At 42.9% G+C, this 21145-nt stretch overlaps 1 protein-coding gene across 3 annotated transcripts in view; it reads right to left on the bottom strand.

Annotated features, from left to right (window-relative positions):
- The window catches only part of melk (maternal embryonic leucine zipper kinase), a 119165-nt gene that overhangs the window by 82206 nt on the left and 15814 nt on the right, over nucleotides 1-21145 (bottom strand). For all 3 annotated transcript variants that reach the window (XM_078569821.1, XM_078569827.1, XM_078569832.1), the window contains exons 3-5: nucleotides 16656-16741; nucleotides 16305-16421; nucleotides 788-931 (exon numbers count right to left, since the gene is read on the bottom strand). In XM_078569821.1, the coding sequence (XP_078425947.1) occupies nucleotides 788-931; nucleotides 16305-16421; nucleotides 16656-16741 (347 nt within the window). The remainder of the gene's footprint in view (nucleotides 1-787; nucleotides 932-16304; nucleotides 16422-16655; nucleotides 16742-21145) is intronic.

Below are 21145 nucleotides of genomic sequence, written 5' to 3'. Positions count from 1 at the left end.
TGTTGGACACTGTTTTGAGTTTTACAAGCATGGGCTGGTTGGGTATGGTCTGTATCTTGCCCATTGCAAACAGTGGCTGGAACATGCTGTTTGATACAATCCCAAAGACTGGCGGTCTTCTTGTGAATGTCCTGATGAGTGCAAGATGAAAAGCTTAGACATGTCTCATTTTTCAGCAATAATAAAAGACCCAGCCCAGCTGTCATTAGATACAGTTGCAGCAGATGTGTTCAGTACCAAGTGTCTTCTCAGATGATTTCAATAATCACATGAAAACTTCATGTTTAACAACTTTGAAGCTATGGTGCAGGAAAAAGTAAATCAAGATACAATGGATTTTTAAGCTATTACAGCTATAAGTCTTTAGAAGTTAATCGGGATGTGGTAGTGTAGCGGTAATGCTACCAGAATAGCTACACAATGTTCGGAGTTCTAATCTCAATAGTGAGAAACTAATTTGCATAAATCTTAATATGTGGGTTGGCACCAGAAAAAAAAAATCCATGAAAATTGAAATTGTTTAAAAAAACATTGGTTCACTATTGGCCTTTGTGGGAGCGATTTTAACTTCCATTATTCAGCCTGGCCTACATGCAAATCCAGTCACATAATAGTTGGTTGTCCTTAATGTCCTCTGATGCTTAGAAAGCCAATGCAGTATGGGGAATCAATGCAGTCTTTTCTCCACTGCAATTTTTAAAACGTTTGATAATACATTAACTTCCCTTGTTTCACATATCATGTACATGGCTAAATTACAAATAATTCTCTTTCTGGTAATACATACTGGTTTAAGATCACGGTGAGCATAGCCCTGGCTGTGAACGTAAGCCACGGCTGATACAATTTGACGGAAAAAAATCCGAGCTTCTTCCTCTGATAATCGGTCTTTCGCGATAATGTAGTCAAACAACTCTCCACCAGGGCAATACTGCAATAAAAAATGAACAGCATAAAAAATAATTTTAAAAAGAGACCATGCAAAAATTAAAGTTAAATGCTCTCAAAGCAAAGATATCGATTTGACATCCAATTTGTTTCATATTAACTTTTGATAAAATTTGGATTTACTACAGGTAATAGAACAACAAATTGCATTTATGGAAAGCCTTTAACTTTGTAAAACATCCCAAGACACTTTACAGGAACATTACCAATAAGAATTCAATACCAAGTAATATATGGAGATATTACACAGGTGATCAAAAACTCAGTTTTAAGTAGCATCGTAAAGGAGAAGAAAAGCCGACGGGCTTAAGAGGTAAATAGAAATGCTAATGATATAACAATTAAAACTGATGATGCTCAAGAAGGAGCAGATATGGCTGAAGATTGTAGGGCTGGAGGAGGTTTCAGAGATAGGAAGAGGCAAGACCATGTATGGATTTTAAAAACAAGGATAAGAATTATAAAATTGTAGCATTGCTGGATCTTGAGCTAAAGTAAGCCAGCAATGACAAGGTTATGGGTGAACACAATCTGGTGCGAGTTCGGATATGAGCAGAGTTTTGGGTGAGTTAAAAGTTTACTAAGGGTGGAAAATAGGAGGCCAGCCAGGAGTGCAATGGAATAGTCAAGTCTAGTAACAAAGGCATGGATGAGGGTTTCAGTAGAGCTGAGGCAGGGTGGAGTCAGGCAGTGTTACAGAAATGGAAGTAGATGGCCTGGGAGATAGAATAAATGAGGTCAGAAGCTCATCTTGGGATCAAATATGATGACAAAGTTGCAAACAGTCTGGCAGTTGTCAGGCCAAGAGATGGAATCTGTAGTTAGGGAAGAAAGTTTGGAGTGGGAACAGAAAACAATGGTTTATGTCTTCCCAAAATTTAACTGGAGGAACAGGGAGTAGTTGAAGTGCCTGGTACAAATGTATTTAAGAGATGCTAGATAAGCCTGAGGGACATACACAGTAAATGGTAGGGCACTGAGGAGTGCGGAGGAACAAAGGGATCTGGGAGTTCAGATACATAATTCCCTGAAAGTGGCGTCACAGGTGGACAAGGTTGTAAAGAAAGCTTTTGACATACTGGCCTTCATAAATCAAAGTATTGAGTATAGGAGTTGGGATGTTATGGCGAGGTTGTATAAGACATTGGTGAGGCCAACTTTGGAGAATTGTGTGCAGTTCTGGTCGCCTAACTACAGGAAGGATATCAGTAAGATTGAGAGAGTGCAGAGAAGATTTACTAGGATGTTGCCGGGTCTTAAGGAGTTGAGTTACAGGGAAAGATTAATCAGGTTAGGACTTTATTCCTTGGAGCGTAGAAGAATGAGGGGAGATTTGATAGAAGTTTACAAAATTGTGAGGGGTATAGACAGAGTAAATGCGAGTAGGCTCTTTCCACTTAGATTAGGAGAAATAAACACGAGAGGACATGGCTTTAGGGTGAAAGGGGAAAGGTTTAGGGGGAACTTCTTCACTCAGAGTGGTGAGAGTGTGGAACGAGCTAACATCTGACGTGGTAAATGCGGGCTCACTCTTAAGTTTTAAGAATAAATTAGATAGATACATGGATGGGAGAGGTTTGGAGGGTTATGGACTGGGTGCAGGTCAATGGGACTAGCGGAATAATATTTCGGCAGACTAGAAGGGCCGAATGGCCTGTTTTCTGTGCTGTAGTGTTCTATGGTTCTATGGAAAAGGGAATAGACAGTATTGCTGATAGAGTTAAATGAGGAAGGAATGGTGGAGATGCGATTGCTGCATGAATGCTGGCATAGACGGTTTGGGGTGAAGGGCCTGTTTCTATGTAACTTTGAAACAAGGGCGGAATTGAAGCTAAACTGGGAGAAAATCTTGTGACAGAAGGACAGTTGGAAATATTTAAAAAGGTAATCAATGAAATTCAAGAGGAACATGTGCCATTAAAAGTTAAAAAAACAAGCAAGCTAAGTATGGGGCACTGTGGATGAGTAAAGAGCTAGAGGAAAAATTGAATCTAAAGAAAGAAAAGCATAAATAGGTACAGTCACCAAAAGGAAAATGACAAAGAAAAACATCTAAACGGCAATGAGAAATTATAAAAATTAAATTATCAAAGGATATTAAAAGGAATAAGGAAGTGTTGTACAGACACCTAAATAAGATGGAAAATCTGAATATGACCACTATGGGATAGGCAAGATAAATCCGCAGGTAATGGTAGAGAAATGGCAGAAATATTGAATAGCTACTTTGCCTCAGTTTTAGTGAAGTAGATTATGAAATCAACACTTACTGAGGGATGATCTTAAAAAGAGCATTTACAGACATGAAATACAATAAGAAGTAGTCAGCATGGATTCTGAAAGACTGTTGTTACTAATTAACTTGATAGAATTATTTGAAGGTGAAACAGAAAGAGCAGGATAATATAAATGTTACAAATGCGAGGTTCCATAAGGCCATGTTTCAGGACTGTCTCTTTAATTTTAGGTAAAGTGAAGGAATGAAGGGGACCATGCGACCTGTTCTGAATTCTGCTGACAGAAAGCCAGGGTGACGAAGAGAGCAAGAGCGCCAAAAGATACAGGCAGCTTGCACTCAGATTGAAGAGACAAAGGGTCTGAGGGTTTAAACGAACCAGGAAGATTCACCTAGCTTTATGGAGGAATCTCCAGGGTAACTCACACCGAGAAAGCCAGTTCAGAGATTAGAAGTCATCCAGTTAGAAAAGAGAAAGAAAGGCAACAAGCCCTCGGTAGCTGAGAATAACTTTGGACTGGTTTCTGACGAATGAAGTGTCCACTTAAGGACAGAGTAAAGTATAACCAGGGAGGGAGATTTTCAGTTGTTTGAACTGTTACATGGGGAGCCTTTTCTGTAGCTAAGAGTACAAGTTGCCTACTGAAATAGTGTTTAGTTCTGTTACTTTTAATTTGTGTGTTACAGTAAAACTCTCAAAACTTGAAATCTTATCGTGTGATCCTTTCAGCCATTCACTGGAAGTTGGAATTTATTTTTAAAAGCTATCGGTCTCTGTGGGGACAATAACACAGAAGATGTCATATACTTGGGATTTCCAGAAGGCGCTTATGATATATCACAATCCTGTCAGGAACCATTAATGTTTAAAGAGAAATTTGAACATGCCGTAATTAACTACAAAAATACAACACAATTTCACATTTTAAAATAAAAACAAAAAAAACTTTATTGTACATAATTAAACAAAGCAAGCAATATTAACTTAGTGTTATGAACTCAATTCTATTTTTTACTTTCTCCCAAGGATTCCCTTATATATTACGAGAATCTTAAAGGTTCATTCACTTCTGTAGGGACCAACCCACAAGGTATGCAACCCTCCGAAATTCACTAGTTCTCCTCAATGTTCCAGCTATTCACCGAAGAAAGATTTTATGAGGATTCTTCTGTTAGCTTTTTGGCTAAGTGACACTCCAACTGTTAATTTATACCTCATGACTGCAGATGCCTCAACTCCTTGTTCTGGTTGCCAGCAGATACCCCCAAGCTTTCTCACAGCTTTCCAAGCCAATTCTGTTGACTGCTTTCTGCCACAAGGCTCTGGGAGGACCACTGTAGATTTCCTCCTGTAGCTATAAGCTAAGCAAATCTTCCAGCTGCTTTTCCCTCATGAAATTCAAACTGAGCTTGAGCCCCACTCACATTCCACACAGTGAACAATAAAGTTAGTATTTTCTCTGCTAAGCGCAGGCCTGACTAAGCATCCTCCTGTTGGCTCTTAAAATCAGTGAGATGCCGTCTACATCAAAGCAAAACTGCAACTGCCTGCTTTCTGAGCTTTCCTAAACAAAAGAACCTTGGACACCACAGCCCATCTCTATGGCAACATGGCATGCTTTCGGATGTCCTCAAACAGATATGTAATTCAAATCATTTGACCTGCAACACAATCTGGTCTATTTTTAAAATTCATTTACGCCTAGGCCAGCATTTATTTCCCATCGTTAATTTCCCTTGAGAAGGTGGTGGTGAGCTGCCTTCTGGAACTGCTACAGTCCCTGTGGTGTAAGTACATCCGCAGTGCTGTTAGAGAGTTCCAAGATTTTGACCCAGCGACGGTGAAAGTAACAGTGATATAGTTCCAAGTCAGGGTGGTGAGTTGCTTGGAGGGGAACTTCCAGGTGGTGGTGTTCCCATGTATCTGCTGCCCTTGTCCTTCCAGATGGTAGCGGTTGTGGGTTTGGAAGCTGCTGCCTAACCCATAACCCAAATGAATAGTGTACATTGTTAATGTAGTTTACCATCCTTTCTCCAGAATTTCTGTCTCTATCTAGGAACTGTCTTGTTGACCAACTGCCCATAACCTCCTTTCATCTGGGAACTACATTCATAATTTAAGTATTTTATTGAGTAATTGGAGACCCTCTGGCTCTACCACAAGCTTAATGATAGGTCATCCATTGTTCAAAGGTTCCCACTGTCAATCCCAACTTTATTAAATAAACACAGACTACCTTTTAAGTGTAATAAACCCAGGCTTGTATGAGCTGCATTTACATCAGAGTTGTGTTTACCAGTTTTTGAGCCGGATGCCATTTATCTGTAGTTAAAACTTTAATTCCTAAAACTAAAAGTTATATTCTAAAACAATTGAATTATTAACTAGATTTTCACAGTGGATAAGGTACCATATGGTAGACTAACGGTAAAGATTGGGGCATGTGATGTCAGGGGACAAATTGTTAAATGAATAGCAATTTAAAAATAGAAATAAGAGCAGATTGGAAGAAGGTAGAAAGTAGGTTTCACACAGATCAGTGTTGATCAGAAAGACCACTGTTATTCATAATTTACATTCATGATCTGGATTTAGGATTAAATAATTCAATATCAAAATTAGATTATACCAAACTGGGGGTATAGCTAACATTGATGAACAAGGCTTCATAATGCAAGGCAACATTAGGAAACTTTCAGACAGGCAGTCAAGTGCTAAATTTACTTGAACTGGACAAATGAGAGATGATGCACTTCAGTGTGAAAACCAACACCACCACCTTAGAAAATAAAAAACTGAATAAGTTAGAACAGCAAAGAGACCTGGGGGACAGATCATTAAAAGCAGCATCACAAAGCATTTGAAAATGCTAAATATGCTGAGGTTTATTTCTAATAAAATAATCTAGAACTCAAAAGCAGAAGTGTTTCCTAACTTTACTCCTGAAATGCCTGTCTCTAACTTTTAGGCGATGTCAGTTCATACTAGGCTTCCCAAACAGCAGAAATGGACTCTATCTACCCCATCAATCAGTTCCCATTAATATCTTGAAATCTTTGATCAATCACCCCTTAATCTTTGAAATTTAGGGAATATAATCTAAATTTAAAGCACCACATTTGGCAACGTGTTCATGCCTTTATTCCTGCAAAATATGTTTAGCCAATCCGACAACTAATAGCAATAAAATTGAGGGTAATTCCTAGCCATCACCGCTGTAATAGAACCAATTTATAATCTTATCTCGAAGATTGCTGTGTGTCTTAACCAGGAAGGCAGGTATGCCAAGCGCTTAATTGATTCCCATACCATTATAATTGATACAGGTAGGGTTTTGGTATCTATTTGATTGACAATCTCTCGCATTTAGTTCAAAGGCAGTATCCTAGGCGTCACAATACTGTTTGTGATGGATGGTTTAGACACAACTTAAAGAATTGTTTCTAAACAATATTCAGGGCATACAAGCTTGCTTAGTGAATTTAAAAATATTGTACAATTCTGTCTGATAAGAGACACTTTTGCTCCTTGATGCAATAATTTACCACTACCACTGGCAGAAATCCTTTATCAATTTAGTGATTACATCAAGCATGTCAAGGTAATTTGACACCAAGTTAAAACAAACAACATAAGAAAAGTAGTGAGTCGTTTGGCAGTACAGAACTTGAGTATTGCTGAAAAAAGAAATTTTGTCGAAGCTTTTTGTCTTGCACTCAAAAGGACAATCGCAAGAATACCAATGTCGGGGGAAGCAATAACTTTATACTGTGTGAGAAGGGAGTGCTGATTCATTGGAAGAGGTGTTGCCATGGAGAATGATCCTGGATCAGACCCCCACATTTTTGGTAAATCCGGTTAAAGACCAATAACATTTTGTTTAAAATAGACAAAGTTTGAGATTCAAGACACCTGCTAAGGGAATAAAGCCACAAGAGTCCACGGGTTTTGAACAAAACTAAACTTTACTCAACAAGGTCAGAAAGATAAACCAATTTACAATGTCTATTGTTTACTCTAACATTCAGAGTAAATATGAGGTACATGTGAATTAACAGGCAAACTGTGGTCAGACACACCACACTGCACAATAAATGGCAGTTGCAACCAAGACAGAGTCAATGTATTACTCAACAACCCACACAGACATCAGTAAACACTGAGTCAACTAATCTCACAAACACGAGAGAGAGAGAGAGAGGGAGAGAGAGAGATTCCAGTCTTCACCTTCGAAGATCTAATCTGAGAATTCTCTCCAAAAAACGCTGCAACTCGGGTGGCCTCAATGACGGCTCGCCTTGCAGGGTTTCAATCTCATCTCCCAAAGATTCTGTTCCCCTAGATTCCTGAATCTGCATTCAAGTGCCAACTCACAAGCACACCATCCAGGGCAAAGCAGCCAGTTGACTGGCACCCCATCCACCACCTTCCACTACAGTGGCAGCAGTATGTACCTTCTAAAAGATGCACTGCACCAAGGCTCCTTCGACAGCACCTTCCAAACCCACAACCTCTACCACCTAGGACAACTGCAGCAGGTGCATGGGAACACCATCACCTCCGAGCCATACACCATCCTATATGGAACTAGATCACCGTTCCTTCACTGTCGCTGGGTCAAAACCTTGGAACTCACTTCCTAACAGCACTTTGGGTGTACCCACACCACAGGGGCTGCTGCAGTTCAAGAAGGCAGCTCACCACCACTTTCTGAAGGGCAATAAATGCTGGTCCAACAAGCGGCACCCACATCCTGCACAAGAATTAAAAAAGCACTTCTGCTCATATTATGGCAATTGCATAATCCAAACAAAGGTCTTTGTTTTCTTTTAAAGATCAATGGAAAGACATGGCAAATCCAGACACCAGCATCCGACAACGGCAAGTGAATTAGGCCAATCCTTGGCAGGTTGATGAAAACCAACTCATCATTACTTTATGTCTTGTGCAGTCCTTCCCTAGCCATTGGAAGGATTCTTAATGACAAATTGCAAGCTTGGGCAGTTGTTTTTAAATTGGGTTCTAGTTTCTGTGGCATCCATTCCACAGTTTAAATGAGGTAGTTTCTGTAACATGCAGGACCTGAATTAACATTGTCCTGCTGCACACTAAAATAGTTCTAGAGGACCGGACAATGCAGTGGATTAGATACCAATCTTTAATCTCTGACTACTCATTTAAATCCAGACCAAACTTTAAGAAGAAATTCTTCCACTTCAGGGCAACAAATTTCAGTTCTGTAATATTAGTATTGAAAGCAATGAGTTGATTTCTCCCTGTCCACACTTTCCCCTCCCACAATTTGTGGATGGAGTTTCTAACAATTCATGTTATCCTTTGAATTTCAAAAGCCAGCAGGGTTCCCCCACAACCCCCCAGTGTTTTCTACAGCCATATCACAGTAAATGTTCAGATTATCCCAATCTTCAATTGCCTCCAGAATGGAACTTTATCAAAGCCCTTATAAAAATTCTATGAAATATATTACAGCCCTTAAATTTCACTTGCCTACTCATTGCTTCCTTCCTTAAATTTGTACAATTGTTATACTCCTGCTCAATCCAAGACCATACTGATTTCCTCTTAGGATCTCATTTTTGAGTGGTCAAAAATGTCTTCAAGCAAACACTTTTTGCACACAAATCCTTTATACATAGAGATCCAGGCAAAATAAAGCACAGACTCAAATATCAAGTACTGAATTTTAACTTCTGGGGGTGGGGTTAGATCCAGGTGGGGATTGCCTCTGAAATTTGTTTCCTGACCCAAACATGCCTCCAGCTTGCCTATTTCTGGCTTTAACCAAGGCCAGAAGGTGGGCGAGCGACAACCCACAACCTTAGATTGGGTCAGGAGTTTTAAATGTAATTATGAGGCTGTAAACCTCTGTCATTCAGGTTTCAAACTTGAACTGTGGTCAGCTGGATTCCCCAAGGGTCAGGAAACCCAGCAGCTTCTGCAAGTTGAAGATTTAGTAGATTGAGGTGGTAAGTGCCTTCGCACATATCTCCCGGATCCAGGTGCCCGTTTGTGAAGCTTCCACATCAGGCACCCCCAACAAGTTTTTTTTCCCACAAAGCTTCCAATCCGATCACAAGGCCTCCAACCTTCCTCACCCCCAAAGCTCCACAAGACCTCCAACCACACCCACCATGAGGCTATCAGCCTGCCCCCCACCCCACCACGGACACTGACATGCCACTCGGGATTGACAGCCCATCCAATTGAACTCCCTTGTCCTCTACCACACATCTCCCATCAATCCCTGGCCCCAGCACTGACTGATCTGCAGTTGCAATCATCACGGACCAGCACCCCATCCAACTGGTGGTCAGCTTATCAATCAAAACTCTACAGCATATCGAGGAAACCCAAATTGCACGTTCGCCCCGACTTTCTGACCGACCTGCTCCCTGCAGGCCAGGTTGGTGAAAATTCTGCCTCTAATTTCCAATAATGATTTTATGCTCTATTTGTATCACAGTTACTGATCAGAGACAATAGCTGGAGTTTGTGTTTCGACCAGGTAGAACTAAATTTATACTACCTAGCTGAAACCTGAATACAGCTATTCTAGGAAGACAGTGCTGTGAATATATGCACAAATATATACACCAAACTTCTCTTCCAGCAGTTAATGCAACAATTTGTATTCATATACCTTTCATGGATTGAAGAATCCTCATTGAAACACACAATCTAAACCAGGAAGTGTAAGTTAGAATAGTTAGTTCAATATAAAATCACATACAGAAAAAGAAAATGGGATTGTGAGAAATAAGAGGCAAAGGGAAACCTTTTTTTACATTTCCAGCAATAATTAAAGGAATAAGGCTCCACAATTATTAAAGTTAATCTTCAATGCCAGAGATGCTCTTTGGCAGCAATTTAGACTTAACACACCATTAAAAATTCACTTACACTTGAAATGGACAAGACTAACTTTTTCTGGCTTGACCAATAGGCAACTTATGGGCAAATATTGCAAATTCACGTCCTTTACATATTTGAAAGCCAGGTACTAGCATAGTGCAGCTCATGGAGGAGCAGGACAACTTGGACAGCAACTTCCCAATTTCTGATTTTACTGTATATGCATAGGGCAGAATTTTCTGGCTGATGTGCGGGTGGCGGAGCCCGCACGTCAGCACTTAAAATGTCGCACGCTGACATTGCGCGAGCATCCCAACGTCAGCGAGCAGCATCGCAATATTTCGGTTGGCGGGTACACACAGCAGCGGGACGCATGCCTGCCATTAATTAAAGGCCTTGTTAAGGCCCTTAACTTGCCAATTGTCCAGGGTTTTGAGGGGCGAACTTCGGGTCAGTGCACGGGCCCAACGGGCAGGCGGGTAGGAGATTTTTTAACAAAAGTCATGCACTGTGGGATATGTGGACTCAGAGGGGTTGTTCGTGTTTTACACAAAGTTTTAATTGCAGAAAGTGCTTTAAAGTTGCCTGTTTGATTGTTAGCAATTCACATCGATTTCCAAGAGCTTTTTGTGTACTTTGAAACCAGTCTACAGACAATAATCTTTCTCGGGCCTGCAGCTTTCCGGAGGCCTCCATTTAGCCTGGGGGTTTGGGTTCTGACATCTCCACTGGAGGCAGCTCCTCTGAGGAGGAAGGGAGGGATAGAATAAGGAGGAGGCCAGGACTGGACAATCGACCTCCAGGGGAGCCACCTTTGGGAGGCCAGGCGCAGGCACAAGGGGCGCAGGGCCAAGAGGTTGTCCAAGGTGCAAGGGACCGCAGAAGATGCCACTATCCTGCTGCCAGGGTATACAGGTGGCGAAGCAGCTACCTCAATATGACTGAGGTGCAGTGCTGAAGGAGGCTCCAACTGTCAAGGGAGACAGTCACCTATATCTGTCAGATGATTGGCCCTGAGATATCTCCTGTGTGGGTGGACACCCCATGCCAGCGGCTCTGAAGCTCACAGTTGCCCTCCACTTCTATGCCTCTGGTTCCTTCCAGGGCTTGGTGGGTGATCTTTGCGGTGTCTCCCAATCAGCTGTACACACTTGTGTCAAGCAGGTTACAGACGCTATGTTCAGACGGGTATAGACCTTCATTCACTTCCGCTGTGACCAGGTAAGTCAGGCACAGCGATCCAGAGGCTTCGCGGCCATTGCTGGCTTCCCGCGCGTCCAGGGTGCAATAGACTGCACACATGTTGCCATCAAGACGCCAGCAGTTGAGCCCAGTGCCTTTGTCAACAGGAAGGGCTTCCACTCCATGAACGTGCAGAGAGTGTGAGATCACAGGATGCAGATTCTGCAAGTTTGTACAAGGTGCCCAGGCAGCTCCCACGATGCCTACATCCTCAGACACTCCCAGGTGCTGGGGCTCTTCAGTGCTCTGGCTCGGCTGGCTGGATGGTTGGCCGGTAGGTGACAAGGTGGCTCATGACGCCACTCCGCCATCCAAGAACAGAAGCTGAGGAGCGCCACAATAGGAGCCGCGGCACCAGAAGGGCTGTGGTGGAGAGAGCCATCGGTCTTCTCAAGATGTGCTTCTGTTGCTTGGACCGCTCAGAGGGCGCACTCCAGTACCCCCCAGATCGCGTCTCTCTGATAGTGGTAGCATGCTGCGCTCTGCACAATCTTGTGCTGGAAAGGGGGGATGCAGTTGACGATGAAAACCTTGACCCCCTGGATGAGGCTGCACATGATGAATCCAGCTGTAGCTCAGAGGATGAGGAAGCACAGGGCGATGATGAGGGGCTGCACGCCGACCCGCTATTACACCAAGGAGGCAGGGACACCTGGGACAATTTAATCCAAAGAACCTTCAGCTAGCTCCACACACATGGATCAGCAGGAACAGCATTGCCTGGCGCTTCCACACGTGGCACTTAGGTGCTACATCTTCCACCTTATCAGCTGCAGCTAAGGGCGTGGTACAGAAATGTCCACTCAAGCACTCATGATATGTCTGTGAAACAGACAAATGCAGCACAAAGGAAACACCCTCAGCCATAGTCAGAAAATTGAACTTTATTATGTCCAACATATAACAGAAATGTCTCTATTGCAAACATAGGTATAATTTTCCCTATTCTAAGGCCAACACAAAATCACCAGTGACATACCCGTTGAGTGCCTAATGTGCCTTCTGCTTTCATTTGCGGGTGCTACGTCTAGGTGCCTCCCCATCGGTCGAACTGGCTTGTGAGACAGCCTGCTGACTCTGCTGTCCTGTTGGCGTCGATGACCTTGGCGGGCGTCCTCTGGCCAGTGGAGCCTGTGATGGCCCTGCCTGGGAGGGAGTGGCCAGTTCCAGAACTGGCACTTCCCCAGTTGTCGCAGCCTCAACGGAAGCAACGTTGACTGGCAGAGGGGCGGAGGAACTGCTGCCCTCATCCGGAGCTCCCTGAGAGGAGCTCGCAGCGACGACAGGCAGCTGCTGCGCCGACATGAGGTCCCATTGGACCTCCCTGCTCACCACAGATGCATGGGCACCGAGTGCCGATGCTTGGTGCCCACAACATCCCCCACATTGGGAATGACCACCCGTGGCCAGTACCACAGTGAGGGCTTGCAGGTCAGAGCGTAACCCAGTCAGAAGATTCTCCATCCAATCGAACCCCTCTCCATGAAAGTCGGCAATCTCTCAGTGGAGGAAGCCTGAAGCTCTGCCCTGAGGTTCATGCCTTCACGTGCACTCTGCCTGGACTCCTCCATTGCAGAGACCAACTGAAGCATACCCTCATGCAACCCTGCCAGATGCAAACGCGATTCCTGCCGCTTGTCCTGCAGCTGAAGCATTGGTGACAACTCCAAAGGCACATCATCAGTGCTGGACTCAGCATGTGCCTGGTCCCCTGCAGCCCTCCGGCTGCTGGTGCCATCGGCACTCTGTCCCTACCATCTCCTCCAGCGATTGTGAAGTGCCCTCTCCACTGTGACCCGGGACACGCCGAAGGTAAATTTCCCACTGAGTTGTTTGTGTCTGCGCTGGTGCCTGGCTGGCTGAAATGATGTGCCGCAAGTTGCATGTCTTGGCCCTCAGGTGTGGAGGGTGGGCTGCGGTGTCTATGGGCGCGGCAATCTGGTGGTGATGCTGAAATTAACAACAAGGACAGTGCATCAGTTAGCGTACAGTCAGTTAAACCTTTCATCCCTTTGCCCCTCAGCCTCGTAAGTCACTCACCCTTCAAGACCCTAAGGAGACAAACATTGGTGGGGTGGAAAAGAGTCAATAGGAGACCCAAACATTAGATGCGCGTGCAGACAGGCTGGTCAGATGACCTCAGGAATGCCACATGGCATGTTATGTGCCATTGGAGTGGGGAGAGTGCAGAGGTACCTGACCTGGATGCATGCTGGCCTGGATAGTTGCGGTGCTGAGGAAACATCGCAAACACTTGTGATATTTGCCGTGGATCACAGGAGATTGAGAGGTCACATTATTGACCTGTCATACGGTTAGGAGGAGCATAGACTGAGTGAGCAGAAGGCAACATTTCCCCTTGGCGCAGGGATGAGTAACATGGTGGCATTTATTTAAGTTGAATGCCATGAGGTTCACAGCTGAGGTGCTGAGGACCTTTTGGACAGAGTAATGTGGGGCGCACTGGCTGAAAGGGTGGTGGAGGTTCCAACCACCCTAAGTTGCAATAAGTCTTTGGCTGTGCAGCAGCAATGCCATGGCATGTTAGGCCATTGGGATAGTGGTCACAAATGGGATAAGGTGACTTTGGAAGGTGGTGGAGACGCGATTCCTCAAGGGGACGAGGGACCTTTGCGTATGACCTACACGTCAGAGTGTCTCAGTCTGTGAATAAACAGTGTTGCAGCATTAACGATTGCAGCAGCCATCAGTGGTTTGGATGGTGGGCAGACAGGATTGGAATGTGGACCTCAAATACCTGGCCGCTGGACCCCAGCCTCGCCGCCACTTGCTGCCCGCCTCCTCCCCAGCTCCATGGCCTGCTCCTCAAAGGTCGTGAGGCGCTGGAGCAGGGTGTGCCCACCTCCAGTCCTCTGGTGCTCCCACTGATTGTGTTCAGTTTTTGCCTGTAGAACAGAGAAGAGGATTTATTGGGGCTGATCGCTCATGTACTCTGCACGCGCACGCCGCACCCTAACCACAGTGGCCCATCTGAGGCCTCCAGCGGCTCCTGTCCACACTACTGGTGATCAGTCACCAGAAGATAGTACGGCTGGTGGCAATCCCCTTCCCCAAATGCCACCTTGGACACATTCGGCATCCATCACTTTGAATAGCACACGGGTCTTAGCGTCCATGGCAAGGAGGCGCAACTAGGTGCGGCGCCGAGGCCAGCAGATGGCACTTGGCCACGACACCTTGAGGCTCCCCTTCCACCATCTCATTACCATCAATATGACATGTGTTGGAGTTCTGAATATGTGTCTGCCTCCCTTGCAGGTTGCCTCCAGACTACTCAAATGCAACAAACATCAACATATGCTGTGGGGAGAACCCATCTTCTCCTCAACCACTAAGGCTGATGTAAGCATTGTCCACCCAGCAGGCGCCACATGCCCAATGCAGTAACGACAGCATGATGTGGGGGGGCCTCAAAGGCTACCTTCTGGATCAAATGGCCAAGGCCGACATGGTACTCACCCTTCCAGAGCGCAGCAAATCACTGAATCTCTTGCGGCACTGAGTGCCAGTGTGCCGCACATCATCATGGGCGCTTACAGCGTCACCAACCTCCTCCCACGCCTGCCTGGTGACATAGGGGGCCCTCCTCCTCCCATCCTCCGGATACAATATATCCCGACGGCTGGACACCTCTTGGAGGAGGACAGCAAGGCGTGCATCGGAGAAGTGAGGGGCATACTGTCCCCCCCGCTGGCCTCGCCTGCAGCCTGCCTCCCTCCTCCTGCTCATGCTCCTGTCCTGTGACAGCTGCCTCTCTCTCTCCCCCCAAGCCTCAAGCAGGCTGCCTGGCCACTCTTTATACAGACTGCCGGTTCCCCATTGGAACCGGCGGTCTGAACACGCCCACCCCCGCAACTATTTTCCCATTCTCCACGGGAGTCGCTAACCCGCTGGGCGGGTCCTGAGTGGCCCATAAAATAGTGGCGCGGCCCGTTCCAGCGGCGGCAATCGGCTGCCCGCCCGCCACTGAGTCAGTTGGGCCCACCCGCCCGTCAAGGGCAAAATTCTGGCCATAGAGTCTGGAAATTGATAACCAATTTACTCTATAATAACTGACAGTCCTGAAAACTCACCATTACTTCTATTGCATAATCTGGGCCAATATCTCATCCAATAGATGTCACCTTCAAGGGTGCATCATCCATTTCGTACTGCGCTAAAGTGTCAGCCTTAAGTTTCTAGAGAGGAACTTGAAGCCACAATCTTCTGAATCAGAGGCAAGAGTGCGCCAAGTCCAACAGTTAGACTTTAAATGTTTGGACATCTAGGAAGCCCAATCCTATGCCTGAATATTTAAATTAGTTGCAGGTAGGTTATATTTGGTTTGACAATACACTGGATTTGTTTTCTACGTGGTGCCAAACAGAAGTGATTCAGTATTTCACCCTCCAACTATCTCATTCCAGCTGATGTCAGCCAGCTCCAACTCTGGACTTGTGCTGCAACTTTAGTGTTGGTGCAAAGTGGGAACTGTGTCATGTTGGTGATCAAGTTGCAAAGTGAACACATCCCTGGCATGAACTCCATCTGGTCCAGGAAATCTGGATACATCTAAATGCTTTGAATTGTTTCAAACCAAATGATATGACTACAATCTACATAGGTTATGGACTCCAAAACTAATTCTTGCCGAGTGGTTAGAAGCAGAAACCGGATATGGAAAGTAGAAAGTACAAGCTAGAATTTATACTAGGGAAACAGGGCACCAACAAAACAGGAACAAGCTTTGAAGAAAGCATTTCCATTTCTGTATTTTAATTAATACAAGCCAACTCTTTGGTTGAATTTGAAAAAAGGAAATGGGGCAAAAATAAATGCCTATGCTAAATACTATATATTTTGGATTAGAATAAAAGTTCAATCACTCCTTACATTCTTCAATATCCTCATCAACAGATTTTCAAACACAACAGAAGTTTATTTTGTAACTTCAAGTAGAAAATGCATCCAATTAATTTTAAATGACTTTATTCAGATAGTTACCTCCAGGATGATGAAGATTTTTTGTGCTGTCTCTACAACATGATACAAACGACAAATATGCTGGTGACTCAAATTCTTCATTGCTTCAATTTCTGTTTGAACACGAGGCAAGTCTTCCTATCAGAGAAAAACATATAACATATAGCACAATCTACTTTGTTTGAATTCGCCACAGCCTGATGGGATGAAAAGCCTTGCTTAACCAACAATAAGGGATTCAAGAGAAATGAACAGGCAGTCTCAAAAGTTCTTAATGATACCTTCAAAACTATATCTCAACATCAAACTCTCAAGACAGGAGTTAGCTGCTTCAGGTTATATCAGTCTTCCATTATTTTTCTGTGAACTTACCCCAAGTGTCTCTTTGTCCATGATCTTTACAGCAACTTTTTCCTTCGTCAGTATGTGACGAGCCAGCTTTACTTTAGCAAACCCTCCTGTAAGGGGAAACAACTCGAGCAATTTACCTGATATTTGTACAAGGACTAGTAAACTTTACTTTCAACATTGTACCTTCCACCAGACAAAAATATCAGACTTTCCGCACCTTAAATGAAATATCCCTCAAATAATTTAGTTTTTCCTGGATATTTTTAAAATGTATTCATAAATCTCCAGTGGCACAAGCTTAGTAAGAGATCAATGGAATTTTGCATGCTAACAGGGATAGAGAGTGAGGAATAAAACAACCAAATATGGGGTAGTAGGGAAAGGACAGGGGAGGGTAATTCAAATTAAACATGAAGCATATAATCAGTGGTAGTCGGAATGAGACCAAGGGCAGCCAGTCATCAGGGGAAAGGAACTTTCCCCATTGGCTAGATTTATTCGCGATCAGTTGGGGGAAGGAGGATTACTGCAGGCAGATAGAAGATAGACAGCACAGCTTCAGCAAGCTGTTGCAATATTAAAAAAATACTTTCACCCATTCTATTATCCCTTTGTCTCTCCTCTTTGGAGAGGGAGTGGAATATGAAATTGTGCCCTTGCCTGACATTCCCACGAGTAACAACAAATGTCAGCAGGCTATCTTCAATTCAAAGAGAATGGCCACTGAAGTTGTCAGAAAAAAATATGCCAACTACATTTTAAATATTCATGAATTATTGCCTAGTAATGAAGTATCCCAAGTTTAAGTTACATAAAAGTTCCATCTTGTGCTCCTTCCACATCTATCAAGATTTCCAGGTGTCTGAAATGACTAATAGCTTGCAATGTTTCACTCAGAACATATTGATATCAAGTACCTACAGTCTTGAGGCCTCAAGAGAATTGTTTTCTCTGATTCAATTATTTGCCTTTGATCCATGTCACTCCGCTGATCCCCTACATCCAGTTAGATTGTTGACAGCATGACTGGTTTGAACTTCACTTTTAGAAGTTTGTTCAAATTGCTGGGATCCACAATATGTCAGAATCCAGTATCTTTTTAGGGATCCTTTGGGACTGCGTAACTTATTTTTTGTATACTCTGCTATTGGTGGAAATAAACTTCAGCAGCAGAAGAAATGTGAATGTTAAATCTGAGCTGATTATATGCTACATATTTAATAATAGATAACATTCCATTAAAAGTATCATTCTAGAGACCTTACTGGTGTACATAGTTCAAATAGTTCTTGCATGAGTGCAGAATATTGTGTCTAAAGCTTTAACATCACAGGTAACTCACAGATGTTAAAAGCAGGAGTTCATAAAAGTATGCCTCACATTAGACAGAAGCACCGATTGGAATGGATTCATACATTTCCACTGGGACCAAATGTACAATTTTAATTGACAAAGGCAGCCGTTTATGAACTTTAGTTTTTTTCTATCAATTTATCCTTTTAGGAACTAATTCAGAAAGTATTGTCTGGTAACATACATATCAGTTGATTCTAAACTTAAAAGCAATCTATTAAATTTAAGGCAAGTGTGTCTTGCATTATCCAATAATTTACTCAGAGCTTATCTGGTGGAGAGGAAGTAAAGAAAAACAGACAATAGACAAGTATCAAGAAAATGGTTCTAGCAAAATTGGCTGGGTGTTTGCACTAACGGGACTGAATACACTAAAGGTTTGAAAGCAATATTGACCCAGAATATGTTGGAATTCCACAGCTCGACAGTGGCGTCAATTGGTCATTTCCCCTCACCTTCCGCACACGGCTCGTTAACACCTCATTTGCGGCTCCCAACCATTTCCAGTTGGATTGCATTAACATGAAAAAGCCTAAAAAAATTAATTTAAATACAAACCATGTTTATATCTGGGAATAAAAGGCTAATCATTATGTTGCATTTTACAGTTCCAAATTATTATTTTAAGGAAAAACATCATCATGCTGTAAGTATACCTGTTCAAGTGGTATAGCTATACCATGGCGATAGATAATATCTTTGATTTGAAGAACAGGTTTAATGGTAGCAACAATTATTGTTTCTAATATAACAGAAACAATAAATAATTTAGCGTACTATTAGAAGCTTTCTTTTAAATCGCAAGAAGCAATAGTCAAAAATGGTCTTAATCCTAAAAATCTTAAGTTAAAGTTTGATTTACAGATGGCTTTACTGACAAAATTATATCAAACAAAAAAATCAGTATTTCAGAGTTAGATCTACAGTACTTTAATTTTTGTTTTTCCCTATTGATACATAAATTCAATACATGTATGTTACTTATTGTATATGCAAGTTTAACATTCTACCAGAGACACTTGGCAATTTGCCAAATATTTGGTTTAGAAATGCCAAATTTTCATCTAAAGGCTCTCAATAGTTTTTATTTTAAGTAATTTTTTTTAAAAAAAGGTTCTTCAGGTGATAAAAGATTCCAAAACCCTGGTCTATCTCCTTAACCAATGAAATTTAAGCAGGAAGAAAAGTACAGCCAATGAGGTAAAAGGGTGAATTAGAGTCAAGTTAAATACAGAAAAAAGAATGGGAAAGAATAGATTAAGAGATAAAAAACAAGTTTAAAAGAATAAAACAGAAAAATTACATTTAATCCAGTTGATTGGGAAATGTTGTATTGGTCCTCAAGAAGTTAATGATGAGTGAATGAGAGGGTAGATATGCCAAGTACAACATTATCACTCAAGCTCCTTTAAGAAATTTTGCGGATACTATTTAATTTGCACTTAAGTTTTAAGACAACATTGTATACTGAAAATGACACCAACAGGAGTGAGGATTGCATGACTGTAACAAAAATACTGCCGCAGCAGATTAAGAAAGTTTTGGAAAAACCTCCAAGGACAATTCATTACCTACTGGAATAACACTCTATGGCCTCATTTGCTCCCTTTCTGGCCTCCAAGGTCAAGTTTCATATTAGGGTCATCAATCATGTCATTAACAGAGTCCTTGCGACATGAGTTACCAGCCCTAAATGGATGTGGTGAAGTTAATCAGCATTAATGGTGTAAATCCAGCAATTCCATGGTACATGGTGAATTTCACTGAGGGGGGGGGGGTCCGTGGCAAGGTTACAATTTTTGGAGTTTTCTTAAGACTAAAAGCAAAGTGGCACAAATCATCCAGATGTTTAGGGAAACTCTGACCTTATAGCATGGGAAGAATTTTGCGGGCAGCCGACTGCCGCCGCCGAAATGGGCCCCACCACCATTTTGAGTGGGCGGGCCAATTAAGGCCCACCCAGCAGGCTGCCCGACGGGAAGCGCAATGCGCTTCCTGTGCAGTGGGGGGGGGGTGCGTTCCCCAACTGTCAAAGTGCGCTCTTTCACGCATGCACACATCTCCCTGAGACTAAGTGATGTCTCAGGGAGATTGGTGAAAGATTTATTAACTTAAAAAATAGAAAATAAAAAAATTATTAACATGTCCCCCTCATGTGACAATGTCACACGAAATGGGACATGTTAATAAAAAGCACAGAAACTTTATTAAACTTTTTAAGAACAGACATGAAACCTCATCCCACCGGTGGACGGGCAGGGCCTTTAATTGGTTCAACTACCCTGTCAATGGCCTCAATTGGCCATTGACAGGTCGGCGGGCAGACAGCTGATTTCACTGTCCGCCCGCCTTCCTGAATATTTAAATGGGGTGGGATGATATCGGGGAATCGCCCCGACGTCATCCCGCATCATTTTCGCGTTGGCGAGCAGGCCCCGCCCCAACTCGCTGACGGAAAAATTCAGGCCCATATCTCTACTTCCGTAAATTGCCAGATTTTTTTTAGCAAACTTATAATGGCGGGCACCATTAATTCGCCTTTATTTCATTCAATAATCCTACAGTTTATACACCACAGGTTTAGAGATAGCAAAAACCCGAAATCAATTTGCCAGGAACCTTAACCTTGGAATAAAAACAGTAAATGCTGTAAATACTCAGCAGGTCAGATGACATCCATAGGAAGAGAAAGTGTTAATGTTTCAGATGAATAACCCTTTGCCAGTACTCTAAACTTCTCTGTGAATGCACTGTTATTGTACTGCTGGCATCGCCTCACCTTTCAAGTTGTCATCGTATAACAATGTCACAAGCCTACCATTTGGATGGTGACTTCCACCTGGGGAAACTACAATTTAAAAAAATATATATATAGTGTTTGAAATTTTATAAATATGTGTGAAAATTTCAGGATTTTGAAAGGGAAATAAGGGACCTTCAAGCCTTTGATGGTACTAATTCATCACCTAAAATTTTTATCAGGTAGGTTATTGCCATAGAGCAGCAAGTCTTTTTTTTAAAGAAATAAAATCACTGCTATTATTTGAGCTTCCAGATTTTTGTTTGTAAACTGAACAGGATGCACCAAGTACTGGCAGCATAGCTGGAAATGTTACTGAGACTGGCATGTGAAGGAGCTGAATTAACAGGGGTATAAA

The sequence above is a fragment of the Cetorhinus maximus genome, chromosome 2 (genome assembly GCF_964194155.1).
Source record: "Cetorhinus maximus chromosome 2, sCetMax3.hap1.1, whole genome shotgun sequence".
Taxonomy (NCBI): Eukaryota; Metazoa; Chordata; class Chondrichthyes; order Lamniformes; family Cetorhinidae; genus Cetorhinus; species Cetorhinus maximus.
Note: the sequence above shows the minus strand (reverse complement) of the source record. Positions and strands in the feature narration are given on the sequence as shown.